General features: G+C 38.1%; 2 protein-coding genes across 3 annotated transcripts in view; both read right to left on the bottom strand.

The window, feature by feature from the left end:
* LOC122661147 (protein MIZU-KUSSEI 1-like) overlaps nucleotides 1-19,829 on the bottom strand; it is a 41,186-nt gene that overhangs the window by 16,003 nt on the left and 5,354 nt on the right. Inside the window, exons 1-3 of one of the 2 annotated variants that reach the window (XM_043856476.1) lie at nucleotides 5,611-5,653; nucleotides 4,855-5,579; nucleotides 2,184-2,193 (exon numbers count right to left, since the gene is read on the bottom strand). In XM_043856476.1, the coding sequence (XP_043712411.1) occupies nucleotides 4,859-5,575 (717 nt within the window). In that variant the 5' untranslated portion in view covers nucleotides 5,576-5,579; nucleotides 5,611-5,653 and the 3' untranslated portion in view covers nucleotides 2,184-2,193; nucleotides 4,855-4,858. Of the gene's footprint in view, nucleotides 1-2,183; nucleotides 2,194-4,854; nucleotides 5,580-5,610; nucleotides 5,654-19,829 lie in introns of those variants that run through there. The other variant, XM_043856475.1, reaches the window with a different exon arrangement.
* On the bottom strand, nucleotides 18,390-18,989 carry LOC122661818. The gene has a single exon (XM_043857333.1). The coding sequence runs from the start codon at nucleotides 18,987-18,989 to the stop codon at nucleotides 18,390-18,392; it is 600 nt and encodes a 199-aa protein (XP_043713268.1).

Genomic DNA, 19,829 nt, shown 5'->3' with positions numbered 1-19,829 from the left:
GATATTTCCCAAAATAATACTTCATTAGAGTTTTTAAAAAAATTCTTGAGAAAACAATACTTACATAAAATGGTAAAAAGTATTGGCAACCCCCATGATTTGTGTAAAAGACACATCTCTTCTCAAAGTCTAGGGTAATTGTTCAAGCTGATATATAATTAGATGATTCTTTTTACCATTTGTATACAACCAAAGGATATTTATCTGAAATAATCCCTGATTAGAGTTCATTTAAAGCTCTTAAAAAAATATATCAAATGGTTAACAATAAGTGGTTTACCAACACCACCACCATCCACTCGAAAAATAAATAAATACATAAATAAAAAGGAGGAAAAGTACCATGGGCAACTAATATTTCGTTTATGATGAGTCTGTTAGGAACCATCTAACAATATTTCAGGCCCACTAAGCTTAATTAATATACTTGGTGAGTTATTGGCACCCTGGATTAATTGAGTCATGTCTCATGTAGGCCCAGGATATAATGTCAGTCTAGAATGAAATGCTTAGGTTTATACATTTAAAGCCGAACGGAAGCTGGGCCATCTTATAATATTCCCGTCATGGGTCCTTTGTCTAGCTTTAAACAATTACACAAATACTTGAAGAATTTCTGGTCCCATCCACCAACCAAGTATTGACATTAAAGAAGCCTATTCTAAAGTTCATATTCATCTTGGGCTAGAGTTCGGGCTGGGTTAAAGTAGGTCCAGCTCATATTCATCTTGGGCTTGGGTTGGGCCTAGGCTAATGAAAGAAAGTCCAAACCAGTAAAGAAATATAATGCTGCTGTTGAACCACCACATCTAGCTCAAATCATGATCTAGGAAATAAAAACAATTTAAAGTAATTTACATGGTTTAAAATTTAAATCAACTACAAAATATTAGAAAGTGTATATAGAATGGCAGGGCTAACCGATTTTATTTATCGATTAAATATGTAAAACCGGTTCAATAGCATATCAGACTTAATCGGATCAAAATCGACGGTTTAAATGGTTCCACATCTTAAAACCGGAGAACCTTTTTCCCATCATTTTAATTTTTAAGAGGAATATTTATTAATTGTGCAGGCGATCACGTCACATCTATTGTTAACCCAGCCCAAATGTATCTTGAGTTTTAGGATTGGACAACCCAATAACATTGTGGACCAAATCTAGGAAACAATCCAGCCCAACCAAAAGAGCGTTTGGGCCAAATCCATGGCTGACGGCCTAGACAAGTTGTGCATAAAATTTCTTCTCCAGATCTGTATCGCCAACAGAGCTCATAATATGTGAGAGAAAACCCAGAATTAGAAGAGGGCTTTCTTTGTCAATACGAAAGTTTGAGAATCGAGGCCTCAGGTGGAGAGATAGAGATGGAATGAAAGAATCCATATATGTTCATGTTTTTTGTTTTTTATTGGTTTTTTTTTTTTTTTTTTTTGATAGAATTGTATTTTGTTGGTTTTATCTCTTAGTTTTCTTTGGGATTCAAATGTACTGAAGCAGATTGGGTTGGCTCGGAGAGCTCTTCAAATGTGTGTAGACGCCAAAGAACTGAATAAATCAATGTGAGACTAGATTTCTATAATTTCCAATATTTCTTCACGCATATTAAGTAGAAAGAACTCCTCAAGTATATGAAGGTCCCAACAACCGAAGAAATACGCGTGGGACTATAAGTCTATAACTCCTAACAAAGTTTAGAAGACTATTCAGATATAGATAAGTAATTGAAACAATAATATCTGCTTGATGTTCGATGGCAAGTATATGTTAAGGATTGGGAAGCCACTGTACCAGCCAATGTGAATATGACACATAGATCCTGGCATTGAAATTTCATTATTTTGCTAGCATGCGGCGAGAAACTTTCTGAAAGAGCATTACGATTCCAATAGCAACACATGGGTATTGCACCTGATTAGATAGAGAAAAAAAAAATCTCATAAAAAAAAATAGGGAAAATTTTTTATCTTTCAAAGACCAAATTGGAGCAATGATGCTCCTCCATGAACTTTCTCATCATATTAGTATTTTCGGAATTTTTTTTCTGGATATAATATCTTGTATTCCGTCGCATGGGTAAATGGGCTGATTGCAAAGGCCTTTAAGAGGCTGTAGGTTTGAAAATTTTCATTTTTCTTTTCTTCAATTTCCCTTGCAGCCAAACAGAATCGATGGCTTTTATGAGGTGGGATGGTGATGGGTCAATGGCTTGGCCCAACATCCATATACCCTTCCCTCCCCCCAACCATATATAAAAAGAGAAAATTTCCTAAATCCACTAAATAGCAAAAAGATTTACAATATTGATTGATGTAAATTAGATTTTACAATCACAAGTAATCATGTTAAGAAGATTTACTAAATTCCCATATGAGTAAATAAAGTTAAATAAACAGCTTAAAATACACCCAGCATATTCTCCTTCTTCCCCTGTTTTTTACTTTTTGGTTTCTTATTCAATCTTTTAATTTAAAATTTTTTTTATTGAAATGGGTGCCCAGCTCCCTTCTTTCTCCTTTGCTTCTGAAAATAATTTTGCTGCTATAGTCTTTGCTTCAAGGGTGGCAGCCAAGGAAATGGAATAATTCACTCTCCCTTTGGGTTCATAAATACCCTCTTAGGTTTTCATATTTTTTAAAATAGCGTTTAAGATCCCATTTCCTTGGCCACCAGCCTTATAGTAGGAATATTCCTGCTACACTACTACAAGTGTAGCAGCAAAATTTTGTCCTCTTCTCTTCTTCTTCCTAGGCTTGTAAATGAATTAGATTTGACTCGAATATGGATCAGATGTGCTTGGATCCGGAAATTCCCTGGCCGAATACAAATACCTCTAAACAGATTCGGATGCGAATTGAGTTTGGATTTTTGACCATCCGTTTACATCTATGCCTTTGTAACCCAAACCTTCCTCCCCCTAGCAGATACAAATACTCTCAACCCATATCTCTTTTATCATGATTCTCTTTCCTTCATATTCTAAAACCTATTGAATCTTCAAAAACCCTCAAGATCTTTATTTGCTTAATTTCTTATTATTAAGTATTCAAATATTTTTTTCCCAGACAGATTTTCATATGAGTATTTGGATTTTTTTCTTTCGGATATCTCTAAGCGAATATAGATGTCCCTAAATGGATACGGATGTAGATCAAATTCATATTTTCGGAATCCCATTCGTCATGGGTGGACGGAAACTTAGTCCTTCCAATATTGTCAATCTTTTTGCAAATTGATAGGTCTAGGCAAACCCCAACAGCTCGGATCAAGTCCAATGACATGTATCATCATAATTGGGACCTAATCCGAGCTCATTTGGAATCATTAGGACCCATAGATCGGCTCAAGATTCCAAATGAGCTCAGATCAGGTCCCATGGATGGTGCATGTCATTGGACTTGATCCGGACTCAACCTGTCACCTTTTAAAAAATAAAAATAAAAAAAGAAAAAGAAAGAAGAAGAAAGGATGGGGAGAGGAAGTGAAAGGGAAGGAACACCATATCTAGCCAATCATGCCTAACCCCACAAAACTTTTTTGTTCTACTAAAAATTCTAACATCACACGCGGTCCAGGCCTCCAGGGTTTCGTTTGTTTGCGAAAACTGATTGAATTATTAGGGTCAGAGTTTGATTCAAATCATCCACGTAAGAGAGGTGAAAAGAGCCCACTGGTTGGGGTGGGGTCCTCAAATTACTGATCAATGTTGTTGGGTCATTTCACACTTTTTTTTAAGGATGGACAAACAGTGGTCCTAATTGGATAGAATTGGTAATTGGAATCAAGCCCTACCACCCGTAAAATAACGCCACAGACCACAAACATGGTGATGGCTAGCCTGATGGCTCTATATGACCCTAAAATGTTGGTCAACTTCCTCTTTTCACTAACACTCATTCAAACCCAAAGATGATGACATGCAATAATCGCCTTAATCTCACTCGGGCAAGGTGTTTGGGCAAGAGTGAGACAATCATTATGCATCTTACCGTGTCTGAGCAATACGGTTCTACCGGGCAACTCGACAATAGAGATTCCAAATTGCTCATCCAATCGAGCGCAATATTAAGTAAGCCATTGATGAATGAATTTCTCCTCTTTATCTATTGTGTATGTAACCCACTACCATAGGATAGCTGCTTTTTTTTTATATAATAGAGGAAACAAGAAGACAATGAGATACAATTAGCAATTAGGGTGAGGAAGCAACGTACAGGACAGTAAAACTTTTCACCATTCTTCCTTTATAATCAGAGGAAACGAATCTCTCTCTCTCTCTCTCTCTCTCTCTCTCATAGTCTTTCCATAATGAGTTATTTACAAAACTACCCCCAGAGATGCTTTATCAGGCCACTTCATTGGTTCATGCCATGAGATTGTCTAGCTAGCTAAAGACTTGAGAGACTGTGCCTAGCTTAAAAAGCTGAATTGTCGGCCACAACAAGTGGAGCTGACGAATGCGAGTAGTAGCAAATATAGCAAGTAAAGAAGAGTGATTGCTTATCAATCCATCGAGCTAGCTAGCGTATATAATATATATTACCATATAAAACTATTGACAACCAATAGGAATATCATCCAGACCCACCCAGTTGTCTTCCATTCTTTTCTTTTTCTGATTCAAATAGGTTTTTTCTTCTTTGTTTGTTCAAAAGCTGATCGAAGAGCCCAACACAGAAAGATGGTAACTAATTAAAGCAGCAGAAGTAATATAATATAATCATCATAAAAATGGATTTAAATCTTTACAGAAGATAGATAATTAATTAAGTAGTAACCGTACGTGAAGAAGAAGAAGAAGAAGATTTTCTATTAATTAATTTTACAAACAAACCCAAGTCATGAGTCTCATGAGACTCATGATCTGAGCAGGAATATGCTGAGCTCTTGGCCGGAGCTACCGACTGGGTTAATCATGTGGAATGACTCGGAATCGGGAGACCCAATGACTCGTTCGAAACTCGCCCTGAGGTACATGAGATCCCCGTCGTGAGACTTTGGTTCCATGGGTAACACCCCAGCACCTACAGACACCGACTGCATCAGCTTCAACACGGATGCATCGCTCTCTGTCATCTGACGCCTCACAGCGAAACCAGCCTTCCGACCATTGCAGTACATGGACCATACTGGTACGTTGAAGAGGGAACATGATGAGTACGGATTGAATTTATTGGTGGTGGATGAGGATGAGGATGAGGGAGTTCTATGTCGGTCGCACTCCAGGGCAATTCTAAGTAAACCGTGTTGCATTTCTCTTGCAAGATAAGAGGTGGGGATAGCGAACTCTAGGAGTAACAGAGGAGAGGCTTTGGAGTCATCCTGGACGCAAAATCTAACTCGGCCTTTCCTATGACCGAAGAACGTTCCCGTAACGGATGACCCGTGAGTCAATGACTCAGTGTCAGTAGAAGCTGAGTCATGTGATGGTTGGAATCCACAACAAGGGACCAAACACTCCACCAATGACCGAAATGATCGCCGGAACCTGACTTCCCTGCCGCACTCTACATCTGTTGTCGTTTCTATAATGTGGAGAGGCCCTCTTTGGCTTCCCAAGTCCATCATCCTCATCTTACTCACACTCACACTCACACTCACACTCACACTCGGAGAGAGAGAGAGAGAGAGAGAGAGAGAGAGAGATTGAATGAGAGAAACAGTGAGGTTGGGGTTATAAATAAGTAGAGAGGATAGAGGGGGGGGGGGGGGAACAAACAATAATTCTGCCCACGAGGGTGTGTAGGGCCTGGTTCTGGATGGACTTGAATGGAGCGTGTGAGTCGTGATATTGGAAAGATTGGTTGTCTTTTTGACGTTCTCTAAATTTCTTAATTCTCTCTCTCTCTCTCCCTTTCTTGGTGTTGGAGATTCCAATTCTGCTTTGGGAGAGAGCTAAGGGGGAATAGTATGACTTAGATTCTGTAGATTTTTGTAGTATAGGTTAGGTTAATTGTACGTGGGACGTGGGCCTAAAACTTGCTTTGAGAGGAACACGATCGAGTTTAATTAGATATTTGTTGTATAGATTGATTGATAGAGATCTTCCTACAAGTGTAGCAGCTAGACACTAATTGGTTAATTAATTAATTAATTAATTAATTACTACACGCACGGACGGACGGACGGACGGACGGACGGACGGTTGAAGAGAAGAGAACCACCCTCCATCAGCAATTGAGAATAACGTACATGTTGATCTCATCAATGGATATATATATATATATCCTTAATTTGTTTGTTGGATGGGGGTTTCACTTCTGCGCCCTCTGCGCATCCTGCTTTAGCCATATTTCGTGCTAAGATATATTATATATTTCTGATCATGTTAGCAATTTGTAATAATGAAAGCCCACGTCACGACCTTGCATTATTCGAGTTAATTGTCACCGGCCGGTCTGTTGCCTTGAGTTGTCAATTAACTTCAATTCTCTGCATGTTGTTCTATGTAGGTATCTAGCTGTGTTGTCCTGTGTGATCTCCAGGTCAACCACCTCTCTCAACTAATTTTTAGGGATGAAGTTGGGGTCTCCCCTGGCTTAGTATTGGTAAATAACTACCGCCCTCATTCCTGGGTTCCAAATAAGATACATATAATGATGCATGCATTGGTTAAAGTTATGTTTCTCTCCTCTTAATTTGTCCATATATAGCTAGCATTGTTGATCTGGACTGGTTTGAAAAACTGTGGTTCTGTTCATTGATTCACACAATTCCTACCTTTATTTATAGATAAGAGGGATGGAAAACCACACATCGGCAGAGGAATAGATCATGCAAGGTCTGTGAGTCAAGGTACGTACTGGACAGCTTTGGTCTAACCACAACTTGGGATTCTGGATTCTTTCGCTTATTCTCGAGTATATGGGCAGACCACCATTCAAGTACTCTTCAAAAAAAAAAAAAAAAAAAAATATTGAATTTTTGTTGGATTTGCAGCTTCCATAGTTAATGTTTTCTAAAACCCATCAGATGTCACATTACATGAACCAACCTTGATGATAATATATATGCATCTGGATTACATATTCTTGATGAGAGTAACAGTTTGTTTACTTGGATATCTATTAATACTATCTGGGATTCTAATTAAAACCTTCCATTAATGATAGTAGCTATCCAAGTCCTCCCATATTCTTACGTTGTTGCCTTGGCCTACTCTCCAGCACATGTTTTCAAGATGGGTTCTCTTATTGTATGGACCCTTCCAAACCCAAGTACTACTTGATGGGTTTTGTGCTTGAAAAAAATACAAGAATTGGGAAAAATACCTGACTTATAACAGTCTTGATCAAACCATGTTGGGGATTAGCAACCGATCGAGAATGAGACATGTAAACATGATATGGGTGGGATGTCGGGGCAGAATCCACAATCACGAGGAAGAAATCAAGCAAACAATCACACACAACAGGAAGAATTTAGCATGGTTCAGCATAAATGCCTATATGCATCAGAGAGAATTAGAGTTTTTTCACTAAAACTAAAAAACACTCTACACCACTCTCCACCTCACAAAATGATCTCTCTTTGTTTGTGTTTAGGTTTTCCCATGCACAAAGACTATATATATTGGAAACCCAAAAACCCTAATTCACACACAATTAAAATTTTATCCCATACATGTAACGGACTCGAAATCCAACCCAATGAAAACACAAGTCCACCCCCCCCCCCCCCCCCCCACACACACACACACACACACACACAACTTGGGGATGATCACATTTGAGATCCTGAGACACTCTTTATGAGACTTGTTCTCCCTGCAAGAGAAAGGAGAAGGTTGTTACTTGTTAGTGTTTGGACCACTTAGTAAGCAAGAAAATATGACTTCGTACTTCATTTGCTTATCCACAATGTACTAATGTGGATTGTTCATTTATTTGTGGTTGGTGGCCATCCGAGGATAATATAACTCACTAGATAGGGAATTGAAATACACTTCACGTTAATGAACACCAACCACAGTGCTATTGCCTTTAAAAAGAAACAACAGGAATTTATTATGTCTCTGATTGAGCTGTCTTCATAAAGACGTACAGAAGTACAGAAACCTACCCTATCACTCCAAATGAAATCCGCGATTCATTCACTCTAAGTGTTAAGATTGTAATATTCTGCAGTTTATTAGATTTCTCCATTTGGAATATATATAGAGATTACATAGAGTGAGAGAGCTCATTGGTTTTACAAGGAAAGATTTCACGAGATATTGGGTTACCATTACATGAGATATTGGGTTACCATATCCTAAAGATTCTGACTTGCAATGCTTGGTAGAGATCCATATCACATGTGACAATATTCAATTGCACATGTGAAAAATGAGAGAGGGCACAATATACACTCAATACTAAGAAGATTAGAAGGACTAATAGAGGGAATAAATGGGATCCTAATCATTTAATGTTGCATTGAGAATATTAGTATTTCCACACAGAAACAAGTCAGTGTTTGGTATGCATTCTTAGAATGCATTGTACATCGATTTCGCATTTTCAAGTAATAAAAATAACTAATTTTATCATCTGAAAATGTGAAATCGACTTGAATGCATACCAAACGCTGCCTTTAAGTTTAATCGATGCATCTATGATGAGACAATAACATTAGAAATGGATCTGTGCCCATGTGTCAGATATACTCAGGCTTAGGCTATGTTTGGTATGCATTCTCGGAATGTATTCTAGATCAATTTTGCATTCTTAGAATGCATTCGAGGTCGATTTCGCATTCTCGAACGATAATTTATTGTCCGAAAATGCGAAATCGGCCTAGAATGCATTCCAAAAATACATACCAAACACAACTTTAGTTTCATAAGAACCAAGAAAGTGAAGAAACCCAGGATGGCCGGTGACACAAAGAAGTTGAATCAAAAGTAGTGTAACATGTCATGTAAACGCAAGAGATCGAGTGGAAAAATTAGTTGAGGAGAAACTTTTCGAGAAATAACAAGGTTCGTTACTTCATATATTTGGGTTGAAGCTTAATTAATGGATTTTATAGAAGTTTTGTTGTATGGCTTAAGTGATGGAACATGACAAAAGGAATAAGGGAAGAAACAAACAGAGAGAGAGAAAGAGTGGTCAAACTTCACGTGCGTTCGTCCACTCATTGAGCAAGAAAGAAAATTACCTTTTGGACTCTCAGTACTCTCTATTTCGCTATGATTGAATAATATTGATGAGGCCACGTAGATCCACCCACTAGGGTTTCTCTTTCGTGGGGTCTTCTGCTATTCTTTTCTGCCTTTATATGTTCTACCGTTTTCTCGGAGGAAAAGTAAGGTAAGTTACCCTACGTGTAAGGGAGAGAGCAAGAAAGAAAGAAGAACCAAACAAAAAAAGTATGAGACAAGGAAATCCATTGATTCCATTCTCCTGAAAAGTATTTCTCTTCCCTCTATTTATTATACCTGATCATCATCAGTTCAATGGATTGCTTAATGGTAGTGTGTTACACATGAGAGTTCTCTCACCTTTTGACCTTTGGAGGACCACCAATAGATGTCCTTGGAGGGATCAGGATACTATCTAGATCCTTTTGCCTGTAGATGTAGATCTATCCCCGCACCTCCACTGCCCTAAAAAAAATCAAAAGCTTGCCTTTTAAGTGTGGTAATGAAACTACGGTGTCATCAGCTGCTATGTGGTGGTGATGGTTGCCACAACGAAAGTTGGTAATCATATCGTTGTGGTTGGTCTTTTGAGTTTTATTGGGGAACCATTTGTGCCAAAATATATGGGTTTTGACTTTGGACACACGGGCCCCCACGAAGCAGGCCCATGGGACCAGAGGTACCTAATTTGATACCAATATGTTACAATTAAAGTATCATCCTACGGTGTGTCAATAAGAAAATCTTATTGTATATATAAATAAATAAGATATATGGGATCATGGTTTTAGTGTACGGTATTGGAACGGGTATTGTTCAACCTGAAAATCGATATTGTATCAGATTGGTATCGACACAAATTGGTCGTATCAGTCAAATTTGCCCCTGATTCTCCTTAAGAAAAATGAGTTTTTAGACCATTTTACCCCTTGTCCGTACCGGATCACTAATATAGTATCGGCATGGTATCAAGATCAATCATTTGCAAAAGCGATATGTATAACCCGATATCGCCTGTATCGGATAGTACAATACCCATACCTTAAACCATGCATGGGATTGGATAGTTGAATTCTCGATCTGTTAAGATATTATAGATCTCCATATCTTCAGATTCAGTGTACCTACCAACTACTCTTTTTATATGAAAGGATTCCATTTTCAATCAATAGCCAAAAAGGGAAAAGCAAGGTGAATTCTTTAATCCATAATTAGTTAGAATATATATATATAGTTCATTTATTTATGCAGCTGAACTTAATAAATGGGGAAAATTAATCAAGTGTTTTGAGAGCACTCAGCCTAGTTCTCTCCTTCAATTCAAGAGAGATCTTCTGTTATTAAAGAACTGGATAGGATAGCAGAAACCGAGTACAAGTAGCAACTAGCAACATAAAGTGGCCATTAAATTAAGCCTCAATTATTAGATGTAAGAAAGAAAGAAAGAAGTATCATGAATATAATATATGAATGGGGGGATTCATAGAAATTTCTTCCAAGTGAGCACTTGAGTATTTGTCATATATGATAGTTCAAGTGGGACTCAAATTTGGTAGACAAGTAAACCCTTAGGTTTTCTTGATCGCATTTAACAATCAGAATTTTTCGGGTGGCCGAAAATTCAGATTTTGAAAAATCTAAGTCTATGAGAGAGTGCATATAGTGGTTGTCGGAGTAGCAATAGATGTGCATAGGAATATATGGGGATATCTTACAATACATTGGAGGGGTAGGGTTTAATTGAATTAGATTTTGAAATCTGACACATGGCCAATCAATACCATTTTCTTATATCCAACCGTTAGAATTGACCTTTCCTTTCTTCTGTAAGTAAAACTGAGAGACCAGAGGTGCTCATCAGTTAACAGGACCAAGCTTTTCTTTAACCACGATGAAGAGAGAATCTCTTAATCCATGGGTTTTGGTTGTTGAATGGGACTCTTGGAATAATGCCGAGGGCATCTCAGATTTCATACAATAAAAGGATAGAGGGAATAATGATGTTCCAATTGTTAGATTCTCTTCATCTGGTGTGAAGAATAACTTTCGCCTTTGTTATAATGACTCTGACAAACAGTGGGCTGGACTTGGTGCAACTATAGCACAGTATTTCACTGGGCCGAATAAATGGACCAGGTACAAGACTGGTTAGGTCATTGAGCTTGGATAAGGATAACGAGAAGAAATTAAGCCCAGCCCATCAAGGCTTGCACCTGGTCCATGACCTAAATGAGTGCATTTTAGTCAAGGCCCAGTCCCGTGAGTGCATTTAAGTAAAGGTCCAAAGCTCATTGGTCCTGTTGTGTGACTCATTAAATCAGTCCAAAGTTCTGCTTCCTTTCTAAATGAAGATATTTGGATCTGAGTTTTTCTTTTTTCTTTTTCATCTATGTGACGGAAGAATCCTCTCACCATACCCATCAAAACCCTCAGATTGAATCAAAGAAGGGTATTTGTGACTATAAATGAGAGGGTGTGGGTAGTAGTTATGAACCCAAAGTCCAATCAAAAAATTTTATTTATGGATTAAGTTTTCCTTCATTTGTTGTCAAGATCTTTTCCCCAATTCTCCTTAGACTTAAAGAGTTCCTATGTGGGTGGATTCCCCTCCTCCGATAGGGCCAGCTTTGATCTGAACGTTATGATCTAAATCACATCAATGCATTATGCGCTTTATAAATTATTAACGATACCCTTTACTCTAAGGTCCCCTACCAACCAAAGCCGTCCTTTTGCTATACTTGGTCACCTTAGGCATCATGGATGAAGGAACACCATATATGATCCCAACAGTTATTGTGAAGACTAGTGTGCCCACTTTATCTGCAAAGTTAGCTTGTCCAGGGAGTTAAGAAGGGCAAAGAAAGCTTTGTGGCTACGCTACATGGTATGAAGAAAATGGGTCAAGTACTCAAGTCTGGACGGCAAAAATATTTATGTCAGGGGATGTGGAATTCCGTGTGGGGCCGACATGTGTACACATCAGACAGGGAAAGGTTTCTCAGTGAGAACTAATGGGATGCGAGTCATTGGCCATGTGAATGCGACCTCCTTAGTTCTTACCATTCCCAGTAATAGTGGAAAACGTGCGTCAACTTTATACTCGAACTTGGAGGCTGTGGGCCAGTGGGAGAGTGAGTAAACTCTGGAAAGAAAAAAAGGGGCCCACGAAACCGTCTGGAAACTGCATTGCCCAACAACTTTTTCTTTTTTGGTTGCAACATAGCCCAACAACCATACCGTATAACTAACTAACGAATTAAAATATCGTTAGAAGTCTGTCCTTCATTTTGGACCCAACCCAAGTTACACGAAGGCCATACTGTGACGCCTTTGCTGTGATATGTATGCATTTTTGGGGATATATTCTACATGTCTAAACTTCAAGCAAGAAAAACGGAGAAAAATTCGGTTTCAAAATTCGGTATGACTGAAGATTGAACCATTCAGATTCCAAGAAGGATCCAGATCCTCTATGGCACGTTGCTTATAGCGGCTTGAGTGACATAAATTGAGCCACACGTGCAAAGACTGCCTTACCCCTACCCAAATGTCTTACTCAAGTGGGGGTAAGGCAGTCATTGCACGTGCGGCCCAGGTCGCTACGGGCAGTTGCACCGTAGATGATCTGAATTGTTCCAAGAATGCATACAAAACACAACCTTAATCTCTCCCATGGTCTTAAAAGAAAACTTTCTTCGTTTTTTTCCCCATCTAGTGCCAATTGTATTTGTACAATTTGGTTGAATTTTTTCAAGTCAAACAAAAAAATTTCAATTTAGAGGGAAGTGTCAACCAATAAGCATTTGAACAAATATGAAAAGAGAATGAGAGATCTTACTTGGAAGTAAAATTGCAAAGCCCGAGTTTTCCTTAAGCCACGGTGAAGGAGGAAGATGACCATTATTGTGTTAGATGGGTTTGAACGAAACAATGAATAGTGGGAGTAATGATGAAAGTAGATGTGTGGGTGAACCGGCAAATTTTCTCTAAAAGTAATATTTTGATGTAGAAAAGATTTCTTAAGAATTCGTAGATTGGTTGAATTGGAAGAAGTCGTTTTTGTAATAGAAACATGGCTCTGAAATAGAAATGTTTATCATGCATACCTTTAGTTTTCCATTTTATTTTTTCTATAGGTTTCTTTTTCTTTTGTAATCCAACCTCCTTGTATAAGAGTAATTTTGGATGAAATAAAGTATCTTGAAGTTTATATTTCAATTACTTTATTTGCTCTTCTTCCCCATTGGAAATAGGGTTTACGTTACTTTGAGGATTTGAAAGTTGTGAGCACTAGTTAGAACGAGATCTAGTCCCCATACTTTCTATTTCATCATATTTTTCTTCTTCTTTATATCGTTTAAATAGAAACATGTCTGTAAAGTAAATGAGATCAGCGAGAAGATTAATGATCTCAATTTCCTCCCTCCAAAAAAGGGGGAGGGAATAAAAAGAAGAATGAAAATGAGATATTTTAGGAATATGGGATATTTTAAAATGCTCAAATTCCCTAAACATAATGATAGGCTTTCTAGAGTGAAAATCTTGATATAGTAATCTAAACACCTTCACCAAAACAAACAAAAAAAATCTCAACACCTAAGGATAAGAGAACCACTATACTATCTATTGTTGCTTAGGTGGAATTATCTAATTTATATCTTGCAAAGTACAATGTATCTAAGTAGACATATACCTAATATATACTTAAGATACCAATTCAAATCTAGACTCAAAAATTAAAAGATAAAAAGCGAAAAGCCAGTTCAAGTCAAACCTTGACCATCATTTTAAGCTCTCATAGAGAGCAAGAAAATTGCATTAACATAGGGACATGGGGAGAAGCATTAGAGATACCTTCTCGAAAAAGGATAAATCCACAGTTTTGTATGCCTCGTATGCATGTGTGTTTTCCTTGTGTGGCCCTTAGTCATTTGTTTTATCTCTTTTATTTTTTAATTTCCTTTTAAACGTGAGAATAATGCTTGATTAATTACATGTTTTATCTTATTGTCTTAATCCTACAATTTTTATCTTCTATCATTGTAAACAAGACTACATTAGAGAAACTAGAAACAATTTGGATTGAACATGTCAAATGTCGGAGTATATTCAATCATTTATCCTCCTACATGTATTAGCTTGGAACCATTCATTTCTTATTTTATAAACCTTGATCTTCGAATGTATCTAAAATTTTATTTTATCTTGAAACCTACATGTGCATGAAATTTGGACCCTAATTAATCTTGCAAGTGGCAACTGTTGATGGTGACCATAGCACAAAGTCATCAACTCTTAATTTATTTTTAGAAAAATATACAAGTTGGTATCACAATTGATTCCCCTAATTGATGGATAAATTAATCCAATGAATAAAGATGGCTCTAATTCAGTGTTAGATATTATAAATAAATAAGTGAAATATAACATAAGGAAACATATGATCAAACGTCATCGAGATCGGATACTCGTGAAAGGTAGATTATAATTGGAATTCCTGCATGTCTCAACAAAATGCCACCAATAAACACATAGTAGAAAAACATTACATTTGAAGATTGAGTTTTTCTTCACCATCGATGAATATTGTAGGTATAGGCATCGAAACCTAGAAATAATATATGTGACCAAAGGTATGATAGTTAACCATAAACCTAAAATTCAATCATAACGTCACATCATTAGTGGAAAACGAATTCTTTTAATCGTAGCAAGGGCAGATATGGCCTGACTGATCTGGTATGTTTTAGTTTGTTTGTTTTTTTTGTTTTTTTTGTTTTTTTTTTTTTAGATGAATAAATCTGGTATGTTTTTGTTAGCAGACACTCATCCAATGGTTTACTTTTATAATAAATGATTTTTGTTTGTTGGTGAAGTAGAAATTCGGCTTCATTTTTTATTATATAAATTTTTTTTGGTAATTGAGACATCTATAAAATACCTTTCACATTGTAATGGTTTGAGAATCTAAACACGAGATTCGGTCGCATATTCCCAAACAACTTTGGGCGGTCCGATTCTGTGTGTCTATGTGAGTCAATTGCGAAACCTAAACTCTGATTCTGAGATTCTTTGACTTTTTGTTTTAAGGATCATGTACCACATTAATGTCAGTTAAAAATTCAAAAGAGCGGCCCATACTTTAATAAGTAATATAGGTTACTGATAAGAGCATCACTAACAGGCTAACATGGATGGAATCCGGATCATTTTTTTTTAGGTACAAGAATCTGGATCATCTGACAGTAAGTGTACGTATGCTATGTTGCTGTCGAGATCCTCTAGGGTCTGGTTCGAATCTGCGCACAAGAGAACCAGAAGACACAATGAATAAACGGCACCCCCCCCCCTTCAAGCTGACTTCGAGGTAAGGGAGACTATTCGATGCCTAAGTCAAATATTAGATGAACAACAGTTATTGGAGCAGGAGACAGAAAAAGAGAGTATACATATGAATCCAATAGACCAGTAGAATGACACTTGAATTACCTTTTTTTGAGTGTGGTTTCCTTATTTGTATGACGTCCATAGAAATGTCTTTCTTGTCCTTTAGATCACGTATTCCTTAGATAGACGAGAAATTTGAGCGAGAACGGTTAACAAAATTGGTCAATGGCTGAGCTAGTGTCATGGGCGGTTATTCCTTTTTTGAGCCACGTGTAAAGTTCCTGTGCATGGTTCTGATGTGAAGTGCCTAACGTTGGAGGTTCAACCTAGTTTGTTGGCTTGTGCGTCAAAGGTCATGCTTGGTTCTGGTTCATCACACGTGTCACTTGATTATTGGAAGCTAGATTCCACCTATATCATGCTACATGTATGATTAAGATGATGACATCTAAGCTACAAGCTACCGTTATATCACTCAAAGTTCAATTTATGGGCGACTTAAATGAGAGTGGCCATAGATCTTTATACTCTCAAATGCGGTGCATTGCCAAGTGCACCTCATTTGTGCATCCGACGGTGCATTGAGCAGTGCACCTTTAAAGTTCATCATCTTAGTCACCTGGCCACAATTGGATGCTCAAGTATGGTGCACTGGACAGTGCACAATACTTGAGAGGATAAAAATTAGAATTGTCACTGCTTTAAAAGGTAATAAATTTGTTTGGTGTTGGGTTAATGATATAAACAGTGATATCAATGTCAATGTATAGAGGGATGTACATTTATGAAAGAGAAAAAAGACAGATGTCATCACCTAACCACACATGAATGGTGGAATGTAATGGCATCTCTCATATCACAGCAATGGACTCACTAAAACAAGGATGTCAAAATGGAATCCGATCCAACCGTTTATAATTGAATCGAGTCGATCCAAAATAAAACAGTTTGATTATGAATTCAAGAATTTAAACTGAATGCAATATTGAATTGAACCATATTGCATGCAATACGGCAAAAAGTAGATGAAGAATGGTTGAAATTGAACCAAATAACTGAATCAAGCCAAATTGATTTAAAAATGGCTCGGTTATGATTTGAAGAATGTGAATTAAATGCAATACGATTTGGTTTGTGTTTCTAATATTGGCCATCTCGAATTGAATTGAAACCAAATCAAATGGCCAGAGCCAAATCCATTGACATTTTTTTTTTTGGTAATAAGAGAATTTATTGAATAATTGGCCATGAGGAGTACAAGGTTTCTTCAAAGCCAAAGATCCTGAAGCCAGGGAGTGGAAATAGGCCAATATGTCTTACATGCCAAAGAAATAGCCTTCTGGGCTAGGGAATGCGCTTCACAGTTTGCAAACCTAGATATAAGTGAGAAAAAAACAATAACCAAACGAAGGCACTAACTGATGAATATCCAACATAATGCCTGATATGCAGAGGGGAAAGCTGGTCGTTGGATTCTTCAAAGCCATGACGACTAGAGTTGAGTTATCTGATTCAACCATAATGGAGGAGATCCCTTTTGCCTTGGCCTCCAATAAACCCCTACGAATTGCAGCCGCTTCTCCTTCCAACGCCTCAGAAATGGAAACTGGTTCAGACATAGCCAGTACCAAATTACCTGAAGAGTCACGGAATACAATCCCCAGCCCTCCTCTAGGGGGTCCGAATTAAAAGCTGCATCGCAATTGATCTTCAGGAAATTTAGGGGAGGTTTTGTCCAAGATCTCATAGGTTGTTGAACCCCACGACCGCAGAACCGAGAACTGGATGCTGCGTCTTGGATAATGACCAAAACTCGTGAAACGCCTTCTATGCGACAGTAACCACCACCATTGGAGCCCAGTCCCTTGTTCCAAAAACAAAATCATTTCTAGCAGTCCACAAATGCTAACAGATGAAGGTGCTTAAGCTCAGGTTCTCCTTTATGCTTTCTTTGGTTGGGAAGGGGTAGCAACTCCAATTTTGTAACCAAAGAAGGATTTTAGGAGAAACATTCTGAGGCACAATTTAGCCTAGACGACTTCCAAACCAAGCAGCTTTGACGAATAGGCACTCCAATAATATATGATCAGTCGATTCTACTTCACAACCACACCTTCTACATCCGGGTCGATGGGGATTTGTCTCTTAGCAAGGTTACTCCCAGTTGCAATCCATGAGCACATACCTTCCATAAGAAGGCTTTTATTTTTGGCAGGAATCTGGAGTTGCAAGTCCTTACCAAAAAGTCAAATCGATTGACACCCTCAAATGTGAGGGAGTGCCTTGTATCCCTAAGGCCATAATGGTATAATAGGGAAGTACCAAAAAAATAAAAAGCAGAAGTTTTTCCAATGGGAATTGTGGCCCCAATGACACGGAGCCAATGGGAGCATCCGTGAAAGCATTAATTTCGTGTCATTCGGCATTCCAGTGAAAATGAAGAAATATCATAAGTTTTGTTTAGTTGCGATTCCTCCTACTCAAAAAAAAAAAAGGTTTCTCCATTGAAACACTGAGAAGTGTTCTTCCAACTTTCATAAAAGATGATAAATGAAAATGTACAAAATCAAATGCTTCTTCTATTGAAGATCTGAGCAGATGATTATTTACAAAAGGGGTCTGACTTGAAACAGAAAGACCATTAATCCTTTTAAGAGATTAAAAAAATGTTCTTCCATGAATCCATCCTAATATTTGGGGGAGAAATTAGCAAAACACTCTCCTGCACCGATTGATCCTCTACCTCCATATTCGGGATTCGATCCATAAGTCCACAGCGATGAGGGTTATAAACAAAGAAAAACGGACACATGCTAAAAACATTTATGTCGATTTTCGCGATTTTGATCCGATCGATCCATTAAAATCCCAGAATTAATCGTCCATCGATCCTTCGTAAATTGTGCTCAACCTCATTCGAAACGATCCAACAACAAACTTCTTGGTTTGTTTGGAAGAATATTTCTGCAATTTTCTAATGGACCCAGATCTTGAAACCTCGTGTCTCGATTTGTCATTGGAAGTTTTAAACCCATCATACTCATAATATCCATCAAACCCACCATTTCCGAATCTCTGGTTGCTGTTGTTAAGTTGCAAAACCGGAGATATCCGTATCTTCTTATTCCGTCGACCCTTCTTCTTCCTCAAACTCTGAGAAAGCGCGGTGCTGGCCTTCACAGCTAGCGCGGCCATATCAGGAGCAGTGAGGCGATACTGTAGGCGACTGGTGGGGAAGACGAAGTAGATCTGACCCTCCTGAAGTTCTTCAGAGGAATCGAGGGCGGGAATATAGTCGTCGAATAAGAGAAAGTCGGAATTGCAGAGGAAGCAGGAAGAGGTCTCGATTTCAAGGACCTGCGATACTGTAACGGGTATGGGATACTCACGGAGATTGCCATTAGCAGAGATAACTTTGACCGTGGATGGATCGGTGGAATAATCAGTGGCGTCTAAGGAGAAGCATGAACCCATCTCGAGAGTGTAACAACAGTGGTGCTTCGAGAGACGTCGAGAAGCAGACAGACAAAGAGAGAGAGAGAGAGAGAGAGAGAGAGAGAAACTTGTTCAGTCTTCAGAGCAGAGAGGGAAGGGTGAGACACAGAAATGGAAGCAGAGAGAAAAAGAGAATGCAGAATGGATCGGTTGTGTGTGTTTTAAAGGGTGAGGTCAGAGGTGGGTACTTGGAAGAAGATGGGGAAAGGGATGGAATATGTTATGGTGGGGTCGAACTGTCGGAAAGCGGTGGCGTAAGCGAAGCCGTCATTAACGAAATTGATATTTCGGTGTTCTGGGTTTCTTCGACGACAGAGAATGAATAGAAAGACAATATCTGAGAGACCCTCCCTTCCTCCTCCCTCAGATATGACGCGGCCGTAGTACACGCGTGGACGGACGAGAATACTGACGGGAAGATGTGTTGGCGGCTTTACTAGTTATTCTTCTTCTATCTCAAATCTTTTGTTTTTTTGGTTGTTTTTTGCTCCCTCTTCGTTGTTGCCTTGTTGGAGATTGGCTTGATGTGCAAGAAAGAAAGATAACAGAACGGGTCCAGCGGCCAGATCCTGCTGCGAGCCTGCGACCGTACGAGAGGCTTTGACTCCATTTTTTATGGAGCTACACTCTTGACCCGATATGAAAAGTCCATTTTTGGGGAAATTTCCTTCAGGTCCCCTAAATTTAATTTATATTTATTTAAATTTTCTTTTGGAATTTTTGTTTCTGGTTTTCTTAATTAAATACTTAAATAAATATTTGATGCATATGAAATATGTGGATTGACCAATTTTATAGCATATTTCTATATACATATAG

Source organism: Telopea speciosissima, chromosome 5 (assembly GCF_018873765.1).
Source record: "Telopea speciosissima isolate NSW1024214 ecotype Mountain lineage chromosome 5, Tspe_v1, whole genome shotgun sequence".
Lineage (NCBI taxonomy): Eukaryota > Viridiplantae > Streptophyta > Magnoliopsida > Proteales > Proteaceae > Telopea > Telopea speciosissima.
Note: the sequence above shows the minus strand (reverse complement) of the source record. Positions and strands in the feature narration are given on the sequence as shown.